Below are 17194 nucleotides of genomic sequence, written 5' to 3' on the forward strand. Positions count from 1 at the left end.
TCGATAAGTCGGATCTTCGGATCTGAAACAATCTGATTTATTTTATTAAAAAATTAATAAATTATTAAAAAGAAAAATAAAATATATTAAATTATAAATAATAAAAAATAAATTATTAATAATTTATTATTAAAGTATTAAATATACTAATTTATAAATTATTATTAAATAATTAATAAATTATACTAACTTATAAATTAATAATTTATTAATAAATCATTAAAAACAAAAGATACAATTTTTTTAATTGTTTTCATCATATATGTACGTACGTATTTTTTATAAAAAATAATATAATATAAAATATATATTTATAAATAAACAAACAATATATATATATATCGGATGGGATAGGGGTGATCCGAATCCGACCCGATGTCTGGTCGGATAAAGATCAAAAAGGGTGATCCGATCCATTTGCACCACTACGTAACTTCGACCGTAAGAAAGAGAGCAAGCATTCGCTGATCAAGAGAGAGAAAGAGAAAGAGAAGGCACTGTCAGAGGGGGGCATGTTGGTGATTCTTGTATATAGTAGATAAAGATGAGTAACTCAACTCTTTACGTGCGAGAAGTGAAAACTCCTTAACAGGACAGGAGGTTTGTTTTGGGTAGATACCCTAGGAGAAGTTAGGGTTACAATTTACAACTTACAAGTCGCCGAGTTCAGAAGCCGCATTTTAGTCACCTTAACATGCGCCGTTTGGGCGTATTGCGCACTCGCGAGAAATATAAATGAATGAAAAAGAGGCGAAAATCGGAGAGTCAATCCATTACCCGGTGTAGCAGTGTTTTTGGTCAAACAACTTCGTCTGTTTGCTAACGTAAGCCGATTGGTGATATATTTTCAATCTATCCGCTTTTTTATGTTTGCTTTGCCCCCAAACCTATATTCCCCAACCCTCCTCGTCGTGTTCTCTCCTCCATCTCTCTCTCTCTCTCTCTCTCTCTCTCGTGCCTCCGAACAAAGCAGTCAAGAGAAAAAAAGGGTTTATTTATTTTTCCTTCGTTGGCGTCTCCGAGCTTCCGAACTCTCGTTCATCGATCATGGCGGATAGAAACAATGCTGATGTTCGCAATCATCTCTCTGTCAACACTCCTCAGCAGATCCCGAAAGGTGCCCTGTCTTCAAATTCGTTATCTTTTCCTACACACCTTTTTTTTTTTTTCCTCTACTCTTTATTTTCTGTCTGTGACCGTTTCTTTTGGAGCTAAGATTTTTCATCTGATTTTTGTATTTTCTTTATATATCTCTGGATTCGCATTAAAACCCTAGTTGCGCAAACAGATTTTTTTCAACTACTAATTTCGTTCTGTTAAGACCTAGATTATAGCCTGATGGCATTTCCAGGGTTCTAACTAGTTTAGTTTGTCTGTTTCTTTGAGGTTTCTCTATTTAGTATTCGTATTATAAGTTTCTAACTAAATATTCTATCATTGTTGTTTCTTTTCCTTCATGCCGCACTTATTTTTGTTTATTTTTTTTCCATTTCCTGCCTTTTCCATTTTTAGAGGTTTTGGTTATTTTTTCTTGTGTTGGATAATGCTATTTTTGTTCAACGGAAGTCGCTATCTCATGCTTGCTTTAGTTTAGCCTGTCGTCATGGTTTATTATCTTCCGTTGGGCCTCAAGATGTTGTGCTCTCATTTCAATTTTACCAAGGTTACACTTAATCAGATGTATTGCTATCATCTAAAATGTTTAGATGCCGGGGCAGTTTTCTGTTTTACCTGTTGATGTAAAAAGTGCGAAACTGACTGCATATGGAAGCAATGTACTCTTTCCAAATTTATGCGCAGAAACGCATGCTTTTTTTTTTTTTGTGTATCAGGCTTCTTGCCAGCTCGATGACGGGCATTTCGTTGTTATGAACTGCCTGTGAGGCATCTGCTATTATTGAGTTTGGTCAGACTTAGGTTTTCTGGAGCCTATTATTGGGCACTCAATCCTTTTCCTTAGTTGAAAGTACAACCAAGAAATCTGTTACCTAGTACCCTAGCTCACGAGTCATGAGCAAAGTTGTGATAAGTTATGGCAGTTATCTCAGGTTCAAAATGCTTTTACCCTTAACCAGAATGATATGTTTCATGGTGTTTGGTGTTGTGGTGTTGCAATGCTTCAACTTAAATCATGACATTGGGAATTAAGAAATGATATGCTTTTGCACAAAACAAACTGCACAGTAGTTTGTTATCGTTTCAAACATGTAGGCATCATTAAGTGCCAAATACAACAAATGTCTTTTTGATGTATGGTTTGCAATATTGGCGATATTGGTGAAATATCCCCATTTTGCTAAGTGACAATATTAATTTTTATTTTTGTGAATCTTTTCTTTTCCCTGCAAACATCTCTGGTATTTTGCCAATATGCCAATGATTTTATTGATAGACTATATATTTAAGGTTTAAAGTTTTAGAATATTATTAAAAACGATTAAAATATTTTCCTAAGAGAGCTATGGGGAGTTGCTGATATTTCAGATTCCATTAATAGACTATATAAACTTTTTGACATTTTGTTAAAATAATTATAATTTTAAAAAACATTTTCCTAAAAAGAACCACGGGGAATTGGTGATTGGATAATTTGCTTACCACTTTGATATTATTCACTTATTAAGTCACTATAATTCAAAAGAGAAAGTAAAATGCATATGACTACAAAAGAGTATTTTCAAATTAATCAAAACATATAGCAACTAAAGAAGGGAAAAAGTTAAAATGGCAAGTAATTAACATATTCAAGTCTCAACTTTCTCCTATTTGATTTATACAGTTATTTGTTATTGGTTTTTTGAGCCTTAAATTTGCAATTATAATGATTCCTTGAAGGTTTAATAATTATTTCCATGTTTCTGGAAATCTTTCTTGATTTTTTAGATTTTGTAAATATGTCAGAAAAATTAGTGAACTCTGAAATTTCTCCATCTCTACATGGCAAAATGTTCATTGACGTCAAAATTGCTAACCATGTTTTGATGTTCCCTCAACACCTTGTGCATATAACACAATGCAAAATATGGTGTTACTCTTTCAAATAAAATATGCCCAATCAACCATAATTTTTGTACATTAAAGTCAAATTGCCTAAATGGTGTTTACGTGGAATCAGAACAGGAACCAGTTTTTCCTCAGTTCAACTAAGTTGATGGTATGGTGCAAATTCGGTTGAATGGCCTCTATACTTTGACTGAGATGCCATACTGAGGGTAATAATTCCTTCTCCTCCATTAAAACTACAACCACGGAATCATGCAGCTAGTGTCCTATCTCAAGCCATGAGCAAGTTGGGATAAGCTGTGGTAGTTAACCAATGGGCGGAATGTTTTCATCAGTAAAGAAAGGGGTCAAATGAAACATTGGTTTTCAACATTTATCAATACAAAACAAAAGAAGAAATCTTGGTTTTAGTGGTCAACCTTGCCAGCGCTTGGAATGACTTTTTTTCCCAATTCAATTGTGTGGGTGATACAAGTTCGGTTGAATGACCTCTACCCAATTCATCGATTGATATACCATCCTGCATTGCTATTTTTGCTTCTCAAATTGGTATCCTAGGGTCTTTATCCTAGTTTGATCAAAGTCAACAAAAATTTTAAATTATCTCTGGCAGGTAATGCTTTTAGATGGAAATGATGATCTTTTTAAGTAAAGCGTGAGCTTCACATGATTTCTTTTTCTTCTTCTTCTTCTTCTTCTTCTTCTTCTTCTTCAAATCAGACAGGATAATGGATTTGATCTCCTTCTGGAGTTAAAACTTTGCATCCACAGTTATTTTCTGACTGCTTGAGTTGATTTCCAATATTGCTGTCATTCGGTGGCAGTGCATCTAATGAAGATATATGGTATAGGTGGAACTTTAAATATACCTACCAGATGTTTTTTAGATTGGAATGTTGGTTTTTGGAAGCGAGGCATGTGCTAAATATGAGTTCTTTTTCTTCCTCTTTTATACAGTTTGGCCAAGACAATTGGTTTGTTCTCTTATTGGAATTAGAACATTTCATCTATGGTTGTTACCTATATGATTGTATATTGTAAGTTGTTTTATGGTTGTGACTGCTATAGTTGATTTTTAATATATCTTCTGTAACAGTGCATTGAATGAAATGTTTATTGGCACACGTGAAACTTTTCTATTGGAATATATGAAAGTATCTGATACTTTTGGGGGCCTCTATGGATGGATATAAATGCATGAGTTTTAGCCAAATAAGTTATGCTTGAATAAAAATGTTCACTTGAGGCTTGAGTACCCCCACTTTGATAACGGCATGGATGAGCTTTAGATGAAATTATTCTTCTAATCTTCTCAAATGGTTGTGAGAATTGATTTATCAATGTAATATATTCATGTCTTCAGCAGTAAGCCACAGGTATTAACAAGTATATGAAGAAGAAAAATAGAAGAAGCGGAATTAATTCTTCAATAGATGTTGGTTACGGTAGAAATAGAAAAAAAGGAAATTCTTATTCACATCTTAGCAGAAAAAAAATATAATAGAGTGTTGTTTACAAGACCTGTTAACATTCTTTTGTAGACCGATAAGAAACCAAAAAAGCAACAAGATGCATCAAGCATCAATGGTTGTCTGGCTCCATCCTCCATCAAGGAGAAGTAAACCTTCCGTCATTAGACCAAATGGGAAAGGGAGAAAAGCAAGGGTATAAGGCAGTATTCCCAGTTGAATAGGAAGAACCAATAAAAAGAATCTTTTCTCATCATTCCATGTGAATCTAAGTACCGTGCAAGTTGGTTGTGTAATGTGTATTGATGACTAAAAGGTTCAAGATTCTATTATTTTCTTTGTAATCATGTTATTTTTTCAGAAAAGAAAGGAATGATTTTGTATTTTATTTTAAACCTAAGGGTCATAGGATCAAATCTGCCGAAATTCATTTTTATTTCATTCTGTTAATGGTGCATAGTATCTCAAATCTGATTTGAGGCCAACAAATAGGATTGCATAATTGGGATCACATTCAGATATTAATTAGATTGGTTTCATATATATATATATATACACACACATTTAAGTTACCAATAAAAAACATGATTGCTTTACTGAATCCGTGATATTACCAAAGGAGGGAAGAACTGTATGACCTTTGCAAATCTAGGCAAATATCCAATCCAAACCTGACATGTATGTTTTGATCAATAACTGTAAATTTCATTAAAGAAGAAGTTTACAAAGGAGGGAAGCTAAAGTGTCTTAACTCCCCAAATCCAAACCTGATATGTTGGCTGCACCATCTAGGCCTTGCCATTGCCCCAGCTAGGGGTGCTCATGGTTTGGTTAACCAAACTGTGGGCATATTTTTGAACTGAACCGATCCTACAGGTTTTTGCCATATGCCAAACCAAAACTGAACTAAATCAATCGGTTGATCGGTCAGTTTTTGACCAGTTTGGTTCTTTGGTCTTTTGGTTTTCTCATATTGATAATATACACTTCAAATACATGTATAAATATATAGTATAAGTACTATAAATATGTATAATATAATATATTATAAATAATGTCTAATATATAATAAATTGTAATATGTATATTATATTATAAATACTATAAATGATATAATTTATTAAATATATAATGATATAGTTTATATATACTATATAATACACACACACACACACACATATATATATACATATCGGTTTTCCTGTGTTTTATTAGCACCCCAGCCAAAAACCTTTTCTTTTTTATGTTTGGGCCTAGCTTTAACAACTTGTCACCTACATTATGCCTTGGGAAGACTGTTGATGTCTGATTCATGAGATGACTTGTATTCTAGATTTCTAGTATATATGTTATTATTACTTGTTTGTGCTGTTATGCGAGATTTGATGAGAAAATAAAAGATAATAGAAGAAAAGAAAGAAGAGAAAGAAGCGTTTGAGGGAGCAAAAAGAATAATGGGTTGGGTGCCTCTCTACTGTTTATATTTATGTGATGTTGTACAAATTTATCAAAATACCCTGGTTGTGTAACCCAAGAATAACATTTATATTTCATCAGTATGCACCCCTTTTTTATATTCTCTGTTTTAATTCATCTGTCCCAAGACATTCTTAAATACAGTATCATCTCTTTCTCCTTTTCAAATGGAAGGGAAAATTTCAAATACTTGTGGCAACTGGTTGCTTCCTTGCTTCTTTTTACCATATGTTTTTTTTTTTTAATATCTTTAATGTATTCATTCTTCTGCTTGGTTTCTGCAGATGTGCAAGCATCTGATAACCCTATCCCTCTTTCACCTCAGTGGCTTTTGCCTAAGCCTGGGGAGAATAAGCCGGGAATAGTAGCTGGGGTAAGTTACTCAACTGGTTGCCATAAATTATGATGCCTTCTGAAATCCGCAACATGTATAGATTTTAGCTTGAAGAAGTTGTAGCTATATCTGTTTTCAGATGTTGAGATGCATACCATTCCTTTACCTGTGGTTTGTGTAACTACTTTTTTGCTTAATACTGCTTCATAGGATGTATTCTGTTTGTTTGCCATACAGGAATCACATGTCAGTTCAGTTCCAGGTTATACCAGTCGTGCAGATGGCTCAAAAACATCAGGAAATGGAGAGGAAATGCATGATGTTGAAAAGAAAAGGGATGTTTTCAGGCCATCCTTGCTTGATGCAGAATCTGGTCGTCGTGACCGCTGGCGTGATGAGGAACGAGATACTAATTCCTTGATCCGCAGAGATCGTTGGAGGGAGGGGGAGAAAGACGTTGGTGATACCCGCAAGATGGATAGGTGGATGGAAAACCCTTCTAATAGACATTCCGGGGAAGCACGTCGTGGCCCATCTGAACGGTGGACTGATTCAAGTAACAGGGAAAGTAATTATGAGCAACGCCGAGAGAGCAAATGGAACACACGTTGGGGGCCTGAAGATAAGGAGTCGGACAGTTGGCGTGAGAAGTGGCTAGATTCTAACAGAGATGGTGAGATGTCTCGTGATAAAGGATTGCCTCATCTGACTAATCATGGAAAGGAGGACCGGGAGGGGGATTATTATCGGCCATGGCGATCAAACTCCTCCCAGAGTAGAAGCAGAGGAGAGCCTTATCACCAAACTTTAACACCTAACAAGCTTTTTCCTGCTTTTGGCTACAGCAGGGGGCGAGGGGAAAATTCTCCTTCAAACTCATCTGTTGGACGTGGAAGGGTCATCTCTGTGGGAAGTACCGTGAGCAGTATTTCTTATTCTCATTCTTTGGGTTTTGTGTCAGATAAGGGTGAAAGTGCCCATGGAGAGCTATCCCCTTTACGATATAGCAAGGACAAATTACTAGATGTATACAGGATGACTGATGTAAACACAAAGCCATTAGATGGGTTTATAGAAGTACCTTCTCTTACACAGGCAGAACCACTGGAGCCCCTGGCATTTTTTGCACCTACTTCAGAGGAACTGGTAATCTGGGTTATAACTTTTTTAGCAATGATTGTACAGTTATTAGTGGTTGATTTAATTGCATTTCTTCTTGAATAGGCTATCTTGAAAGGAATTGATAAGGGGGATATAATAACTAGTGGTACTGCTTCAATTTCTAAAGATGGATCTGTTGGACGGAATTCAACAGACTTGGTACAATCAAGACGAACCAAGTTTGGTAATGCATTTATTCATGAAACACATACAAGCATCTCTATGTAGTAGTTTGTGAAATTTTGTTCACATTGATTTATTTGGTGTACTTTTTAAGCAGGTAGTAGAGAAGATTTACCATCTGAGAATGATGATTGTAAAGATGACAGCACTGACAACTCAAAAGGTGTGCACTTGGATTATTCTGAGAGTGCTTCACATGAAAAGCTAAGGCATCAATTTGAGTCTGAGTCAAAGTCAGAAACAACTCAGAACCTTCATGCATACCGTGATAACAGATTTAATGTAGAAGGTGCTGTATTTATAACCCCCATTTTGATATCCAAGCAATATGCATTGGAATCACATATTCTTCATATGCTATGCACTTTGTTGGTTTCTTAAATACAATGATGACAAATGCCTTTTGTAAGTAGAGTTACCTGCTGAGCCCATTTTTCTCACATATCTTTTAGGTGTTCCTTGTGCAGTGTTTAGGGAAGATGGTGATCCCAACAGGAAGGTTGATGAGGTTGGAGTTGGCAGGGAGGGGAGTGTTCAGGCTAATTCTTTTGTTAACCCAGGCATCCCATGGAGATCTCAGTCTCTGGGAGAATCCACACGTATGCCCTCATATGGTTGGAGAGATTTCCCAGCTGAGGTTAGGTCAAAATCCTCTGACATGGGATGGTCACATCCACAGAAGGATCGGGATACTGAATGGGAGAATAATTCTGCACATCCATTGTCTTACCATAAGGATGAACCACACTGGCAAGTTGGTGAAAGTTTTCACAAGGATATTGGCCGGGATTCCATGATTAAAAGGCAACCTTCTGAAGTACTGGACAGAGAGCGGGAAGCTAGAAAATTGCTGTCACAGCCACCCCCAGAGGAGTTATCCCTGTACTACAAAGATCCACAAGGCGAAATTCAAGGTCCTTTCTCTGGTCTTGATCTTATTGGGTGGTTTGAAGCTGGATATTTTGGAATAGATTTGCAGGTTCGCCTTGCAAATGCTTCACCTGACACTCCTTTCTCATTGCTTGGGGATGTCATGCCACATTTACGAGCAAAAGCAAGGCCTCCACCAGGCTTTAGTGCTCCAAAACAGAATGACATTTCAGAAACATTAAATAGGCCAAAGTTTAGTAGCCTTGGAAAGCTTCATGCTGGTTCGGGTGAGACTGATATTGCAAAGAATGAACCAAGGAACAGGCAGGAATCGATGACTGAGGCTGAGAATAGGTTTTTGGAGTCACTGATGTCTGGTAATGTTAGCAGTTCTCCACTGGAGAAATTTTCTTTATCTGAAGGTTCGTTTTTGCCTAAAACTCTGGTGTTACAAGATGTGGCATGCAAGCAGCTTTTATTATTGATTTTGCTTCATAAAACTTGTTTTTGTGCAGCTGTGTCTTACTTTAGTGGTGGTGTTTTGTTTTTTAGGCATGCAGGGATTTATCGGAAATAACTCTGGTGGTGTGCCTCCTACAGGAGTTGAAGGTTTAAGTGACCTAAATTACCTTTTGGCCCAGAGAACGCCATTGGATCGGCAAATGCCTCTATCCAATCCTCATACATATTGGCCAGGGAGAGATGCACCGTCCATGTTACCAAAAGCAGAAGTTATCCCTGATTCTCCTTTGCCACATTCAAAGCTTCATCCTTCGATGGCTGACAACCCTCATAAAATTCCTCATCTTCAGAATGTAGACTTGTTATCTGTGCTACAAGGTTCGTCTGACAAGTCACCTTCTGCTGTCAATAATGGAGTTATTGGTTGGTCAAATTTTCCTGTCCAAGGTGGTTTGGAGATGCGTCAGGATAAGATGGATTTGCATCATAATCAGAATTTCCCTCAGCAAGCTGCATATGGGATTCAACAGCAGAGACTGCAGCAACAGAGTCAACCATCTTTATCAAGTATTATTGTTCAAACTGCAGATCATCCTTCTGGGATCATAACCCCGGATAAATTACTCTCTTCTGGACTTCCTCAAGATCAGCAGATGTTAAATATATTACAACAGCAGTACCTGTTATCCCAACTTCAGTTACAATCCCAGCCACCTGTTCCCACACAATTGTCGCTGCTGGAGAAATTTTTGTTACTTAAGCAACAACAAAAACAGGAACAACAGCAGCAGCTTTTGCGGCAGCAACAACACTTGCTTTCTCAGGTTCTGTCTGAGCATCAGTCTCGCCATCACTTTGGGGATCCATCTTTTGTAAATATACCTGTGGGTGCAATGCCAGCAGGAAATGCTTCTGCTGATCATGGTGGGCCTCGGTCTCCGCATGAGATGTTTCTGATTAACCCACAGATACCTGTTCCCAATTTACAGGATGTTCAGACATCTAACTTTGCAACATTGCCTTCACAAGTTTCACAAGATGTTGGTTACAACAGTTCTGATGCATCTTCTCTACTCTTGCGACACCAGATTTTTGATGGTACAAACTCTCCCAAAGGTTGGAGTGCTACTTTGCCAGAACGGGTTGATGACATTCAACAAACTGACTCTCAGGTGGTTCAAGGGATGATTGATGATGGTTCCCCCTCAATGGAGATGATAGAAAAGCCTTTGAAGGAGCCTCCTCTTATGCATGGGGATATTTCAGACATCTGTGCTGATGTGACTCAAGAGCAGACATTGCAGAATATGCATGGAACTGATGAACCTGTCACGATTCTTAGCACTGAAAGCAATGCAAATTCTGTACCTGCAGTTTGCCCAGGAACTCATCCTGTTGTACCACCTTCATGCACTGACAAGGATGAAGTATCCATGGCTGAACAAAACAATGATGTGAAGGTTCTGGTGTTGGATCTTCCTGAAGAACCTCAGGCTCAGAAAGAACAAGGTGAAAATGAATCTCCTAAGATAAAAGAAGTAAAAGGTGCTGAAGTACGTGAAACAAAGAAAAATTCTGAAAAGAAGTCTAGAAAACAAAAGGCGGCAAAAGCACAATCTTCATCGGAGCAAAAGGGAATACCCAAGGTATCTCTTTCACCACAGTTGAAGCAATGTGAAGATGAGGGAAAACACTCAATGGACGCAAAATCTGAAGGGCACACGGATGCACAAGAAAAACTTAATGGAATTTCCTCAACTAAAACAGGTGATGCTAGAAATGGGACACCTACTCTAGAAACATTGGGTTCTCAGGAAGTTAAAAGCTCATTACCCAGAAGCATTTCTACTAATGAAGTTCAATCCGTTGAAAGCAAGTGTGAATCAAGAAACATTGAACCTGTGCCTTTGCAGAGTACACAAATGAATTCAAGTCATCGAACATGGAAACCTGCTCCTGGTGTAAAGCCAAAGTCACTCTTGGAGATTCAACAGGAAGAGCAACGGAAGGCACAAATGGAAATAGTTGCTTCTGAGATCGTGACACCTGTTATCTCCATGAGTTCTTCAACTGCTTGGGCTGGGGTTGTCACCAATACTGAGCCTAAAATTGTTAAAGATAACCATCAAGATGCTGCTAGTGCACAACCTGTTACTGGGAGATCTGAAGGTGCTACAAATTTGAAGAGCAAGAAGAGCCAGTTACATGATCTGTTGGCAGAAGAAGTTTTGGCAAAATCTAATGAGACAGCTATGGAGGTGTCTGATAATCTCTCTAATCTGCCTTCACTACCTGGTACTACCACTCAAGTTGATTCAGTAGATGACAATGACTTTATTGAAGCTAAGGACACTAAAAAGAACCGCAAGAAGTCTGGAAAGGGGAAGGGTGTAGGAGTTAAGGCCTCGGCTACTGTTGCTTCCCCTGATGTTTCTGTTGCATCAAGTCCTGTTGAGAAAGCAAGAAATTCTCGTCAGGTACAACTGGAAAAGGATGTACTGCCTGCTCCACCAATAGGCCCTTCTTTGGGAGATTTTGTCTTTTGGAAAGGGGAGGCCACAAACCCTGCACCAGCTCCAGCTTGGTCTACTGACACAGGGAAGCTTAATAAGCCTACATCCTTAAGGGACATCCTGAAAGAGCAAGAAAAAAAGGCATCTTCAGTTCAACACCAGACCCAGATTCCAACTCCCCAGAAACAACAGTCAACCCGGAGCACTCGCGGAAATGGATCTTCATGGCCACTTTCTGGATCATCTCCATCTAAGGTTGCATCTCCCATACAGACCAATTCCTTTGCTTTGTCCCAGTCAAAGTCTAAGGTGGAAGATGATCTATTCTGGGGTCCTCTTGATCAATCAAAGCATGAGCCCAAACAGTATGTTTTGGAACTCTTTCTACATTTATTTTCTCTGACTACCTTATGGTATCCCTAGTGTTTATTCTGTCTATATGATTTGTTGTCTTGGATGCTTTCAAAGATGTCATTAGATTTTTATCAGGCTGCATCTAGGTGAAAGGACTTCAGTGACATCATTGTCGTTGTTCCTGTTATAAATCCCCCTTTCACTGAAAGGACTTGAGTGACATCATTGTCATTGTTCCTGTTATAAATCCCCCTTTCTCTTGTGATCATTACTTAAATATAATCTGTTTATTTTAAAGTTATGGGTGGAATTTACTATAATATGATGATTGGTTTTCATGAATTTCTGTATAACATAATTGAGACCAGAGACTTCTCTCTGGTTCTCATTTCCATACCTTCCATTTGCCTACTTAGAAGGCAATAATATACTTGATTATTATCATCTTTACTATATGATGTTGCATGTTGGTAAATGCCTTGGTCTGACATCAAAACGACAACCACCTCAAATTTTTTTTTTTAATAAATAACCACCTTGAAACTTCTGTCCATTTGTTTTCTTCTCTCCCTACTTATTTCTTTCTTACCTCCCTCTTTTCTTTTTATTGATATAATCTATTAAAATAAAAAAAGAAAAAGTACAAGAATGGTGATGATAAATCACCAAGAAGATCCAGGTATTTAACAAACAATTTCCCTATCCTAAAGAAAACTCATACAATCCAAATCTCATCATGAAGTTCTCTTGATCCCTAGTAAATTAAGTGTCCCAAAAGTAATGATCAACCCCCACATTTACAGTAAATGAAAACAACAAGAAATACCTTTGTTAAATGAATTCTAACCTTCTTCTTTTTAAGGAATGTGCAATGTAAGAGCTCTTTCCAGTCCCAAAGTAGCACTTCAATATCTCCCTACACTTCCATAAACCAAGCCATCATTATTTTTCTATTCATACCCCACCCTGCATATCAGTCCACCTTTGTAGATTCTGAATCTTTATGGCCATATTTGGTTTCAAAGAAATTATTAGAAATGGGAAGGTTGGGGAAAAACCTAAGAAAATTATTAGATTTCACAGATTTTAACAATCTCTCTCTTGCACGTATGTGCCCTAACTTCAAAAATATTTTCCTTGCACACTCTTTCCCCCTTTTAACACCCAAACGCTTCACTACTTGAATCTCTCTATCTACTGCATTAGTCTCAATTTTTTATCTATCTGAACACTTGTCCGTTGTGCAGGCACCACTCATATATTTTTGATCTAATTCTATTCCTCATGATTCTGAAACCTGAACACTTCTCTGAAATTTTTGCTTACTGCACAAAAGTTTTCTTCTGAAGCTCTTATTCTGAATAACCTCGCATATGTCATTCCTTTGAGCATGTAATAGTGTTTTCGTCCATATTCAAATTTTTCCTTCGGGAGCCTTGTCTATTTCATCCACCATATACCTTTTAGTCCCAGAATTTCTTCTCTTAGTTTAAAATTATTGACCAAGAACTTCCATTCACCGTTCCCCTTGTCCTGGAAAAAGCTCTAGAGATACGCATCAACTAACTAGTTTTAGATCCATTCATTATTTATCCAACTGAGTTATTGACTAATCTTTCTCTCTCTCTCACTCACACACACACAGACATACATGTAAATGCACACGCCACTCAACCAGTGCACTATGTAGTGCATATTTGTGGCATTCATGATGCACTTGATAAATTTACTAAGATGACTATACATCTCTGACCTGCATAATAAAACTTCAAATGGGAGAAAGTAGCTCTTGTCACACTGTATCCTACTCATTATAAAGGATTCAAAGGCCTAATACGCCTAGTTGCTAGGAGTTACTATCACGGAACAAAATCAAAATTGGTTTGGACGGATGATTCACCCGCTTTTGCATGGTCAAAGAATGTGGAGATTTGTTGGGATGTCTTTATAAGGTGGCTGTTGTCATCTCAGTCAGATTTTGTGCATCTGGATAGATTAACTTTTCACAGGATCTTTAGATGAATTTACTGAATGGTGGACAAGACTATGGATTTTTGTTTTAGAGCATATTCTATCATAAGGACTTGCTACAAAGTTGTGATAAAAGTGTATTTGGAAGCAATGACTCATTTTGAGTTGATACCTAGATTATTCATGTTCTTTCAAACTTGGTGCAGCATCTTCCTGCATGTGGTTGAACTCTAGTTATTGTATTCCTTCTGACCACATTCTTTTTGATCAGTAATCCCTTCTGCAGCTTTTGATACTGCTATCATCTGTCATAGTAGTTTCATCATTCAATTATCCTTTTTATGCCAACAAATAGGAGCTTGTGGAATTTGGTGCTCCTCCATTTTAATGCTTGTGGCTCTCTTTTGTGACCACTTAAGTTTGCTGTTCTACTCAGTCTAATTAGTTTCTTGTATTTCTTGTGGCCAGGTCAGATTTCCCATCTCTAGCAAAACAGAGCAGTTGGGGATCAAAGAACACTCCTGTAAAAGGAACTGTGGGAGGGTCATCAACTCGCCAGAAGTCCTCTGTTGGCAGACCTACAGACAGTGCTCTTTCATCCTCGCCTTCTGTTTCTCAGTCATCCCTAAAAGGGAAGAGAGACAACATAAGCAAGCATTCTGGTGAGCCTCTTAAGCATGCATACCCTATTTATTCAAGAACTTCACTTATCTCTTGGGATTCAATAATGTTTTGCAGAGGCAATGGACTTCAGAGATTGGTGTGAGAGTGAATCTGTTAGGCTTACTGGCACAAAGGGTATTTTCTTATTAAGCCCCAGTTTTTATTTTTTTTATCAAGTGTTTGCATTTTTCAATTGATTACTGCCATAAGCAAGGATGTGAGAAAACTTGTAGAATGATGTTGTCCCTGGTAGTGACCTACTCAAACCCTTCACATTATAGAAGAATGTAGGGTGTTCTGATGCAAAATTAAGTGTTGTTGGTAAACTATGGTTGTGTTTGGTACACTGATGTTTCTACCTGAAATTTTGGGTTGATCAATACAAATTGGCATAGAACTATTATTTAAGGCTGTTTATAGTTGAAACAAAAATACCCTTAAAAGCATGTTTTGGACTGATCATTGGCGTTTATAATTGAAATGTCAAATTGAAGTTTCTTTTTCTTGGGGGGTTAAGTATAATCATTATAGCATACGTGACTCTCATCTATGATGTGACAACACATTACTAATTTATATTGATCAACCGAAAACGTTTCAGGCAGGAAAAGCCCATGGTACCAAACACAACCTATGGCTGTTATGGTGGTGCAGGACTTGACTGTGCACGTTTCACAGACTGCCTGACCAGTCCCAACCTTTAGCTGTTGATTCAACTTTGATCAACTGCCTGAAAGCATTGACATGAAGTCAAGAATCTAGAGTTACCCTGACATTAGGTGTTAATGATGGGCATTCTTTGACAGACTGCAAAACTGCTCAAGACATCCCCCCTGTCCAGAAATCAAACCTAATTTATCACTTTTGGTAAATCTGATGGTTAGACTTCATCCAGTTGAACATATGCTTGTCATGGATATTGCCGAACTTGTAAACCAGAGATCACTGATGGATATTATCCAATCCTGGGCTTCAACTGAGAAGCTCACTGGTTTTTAGTTTTGCTTTCTTTTATTCTGTTTTCTTCTCTAAGTACTTTTTTTTTTCTTGTGATTTACTTGTTACCAGATACAAGTTTCCTGGAATTTTGTTTGAAGCAACCAACACCAGAAGCCGAGACACTATTGATAGAAAACCTTGGCTCATTTGATCCTGACCATGAGTTTATAGACAAGTTCCTCAATTACAAGGAGCTCTTACCAGCGGATGTGCTTGAGATTGCTTTCCAATCTCGGAATGATAGAAAATTGACTGGGTTTGGTGCTGCAGATGTAAATACTGACAGTGCAGGACTTGGGGACATTGAGGCAGATATGGCGGCAAGTCTTGATGGGTCAACCAAAGGAGGAGGGAAGAAAAAGGGGAAGAAAGGGAAGAAAGTGAGCCCATCAGTTTTAGGGTTTAATGTTGTTAGTAACCGCATCATGATGGGTGAGATTCAGACTGTTGAAGATTAGAAGTGGTCCATAGGCATTTGTAAATACATTGTCTGCAAAAATCTGTAAAGGTTCATTTAGGAATTTTTTTTGGCCCTCGTTTATAGAGAAGCAGGCACTGAGTTTTCAGTTCACGCGGTTTTGTGGAGTAATATTTATATAATCAGAGCCCATGTGATTTGGTTGTTTATTAACGAAAGAAAAAGGCTTAGCAAGGTCCATCAGAATCAGATAAACGACAATTTTCATAGTTTTCCTTCGGAAGGCCAATCCGGAATCTGCTTTACAAGTTATATGATAATTGTAGACTTGTAGTAGTATAGATGTTTAGTTGTACGATAGTTTCCTTTTTTGCGTCAATTGTTGGTCAATTTTGAATATTTATGTTGAATTCAGCGGAAAGCATTATTTATGTTGATCAATTTGCCGTCTGCTTGATTTAATCCGGCAAGATATGATGACCGAAGGGAGCAGGACTTTGGATTTCTTACACGATGTGGGGTGTTTTGGATTTCCTCACAAAAATAGTTTTTATACTCGCCTCACAGCCCTTGCAGCGCACACTGGTACACCATCGATTAAACAAGAACGTTGGTCGTTTACAATGAACATTTTTTCTTCGGTATGATAAAAGTATCACGAAGACATTTTTATTTTTTAGAAACCCTTAGACCAATTTTGAAAAAATGCTTTGCCGAATAGGTTCTTTTTGGAAAGCTAAAAAGTGGTCCAAAACAAAGAATCCTTAAGCACCCCTTGCTTTTGCCGAAAAGGTTCTTTCCACTTACACGTTGGTTTTATGAGGCTGATACGTGCTGGACGCAGTGCAGAGTAAACTTCTTACGTGTGCGTTGATAGCCTTGCCCACAGGTTATTAAACCTTGATAGCTAATGTTTTCATAGAAGATTCCATTTCATCCAATCACAATTAGCATTTCATCTCCTTTGATATTGAATATTGATTGTTCAGGGTTTTAGGGGAATAGGGGTGGTACACCAAGTTTCAGAGTTACGGATAGAAGGCAGCAGCATTAGACTGGTTGTGTGCTTTGTGGTCATTGTAGTGAATGACACCCATATGCAGTCACCCATACACCACAGATTTTTAAAGGCCACTGCAGTCACCCATATGCCATAAACGCAATTTTAACTTCTTAGGGAAGCATTGAATGCACGTGGTAATAAAAAAATTTATAACCAATCAACCCCTAACATAAAAGTTGTAATCAATCGGGACGTATTAATCAAAATTCATTAGGGGTGCTCACGGTCCGAACCGTGGGGGTGGGGCTTTCTCTT

At 37.6% G+C, this 17194-nt stretch overlaps 1 protein-coding gene across 2 annotated transcripts; it reads left to right on the top strand.

Annotated features, from left to right (window-relative positions):
• Positions 1–876: 876 nt before the first annotated feature.
• On the top strand, positions 877–16317 carry LOC104595724 (protein ESSENTIAL FOR POTEXVIRUS ACCUMULATION 1-like). 2 transcript variants are annotated; one of them, XM_010256584.3, is made up of 10 exons: positions 877–1117; positions 6233–6321; positions 6520–7428; positions 7507–7627; positions 7724–7915; positions 8079–8918; positions 9049–11836; positions 14265–14458; positions 14535–14594; positions 15528–16317. In XM_010256584.3, the coding sequence occupies exons 1-10, from the start codon at positions 1048–1050 to the stop codon at positions 15914–15916; spliced, it is 5652 nt and encodes a 1883-aa protein (XP_010254886.1). In that variant the 5' UTR covers positions 877–1047; the 3' UTR covers positions 15917–16317. The 2 variants fall into 2 exon arrangements, with proteins under 2 accessions (XP_010254886.1, XP_010254887.1); XM_010256585.3 differs by having other exon boundaries at positions 884–1117; positions 8094–8918.
• Positions 16318–17194: the final 877 nt, after the last annotated feature.

The sequence above is a fragment of the Nelumbo nucifera genome, chromosome 5 (genome assembly GCF_055504915.1).
Source record: "Nelumbo nucifera cultivar China Antique chromosome 5, China Antique-T2T, whole genome shotgun sequence".
Classification (NCBI taxonomy): Eukaryota; Viridiplantae; Streptophyta; class Magnoliopsida; order Proteales; family Nelumbonaceae; genus Nelumbo; species Nelumbo nucifera.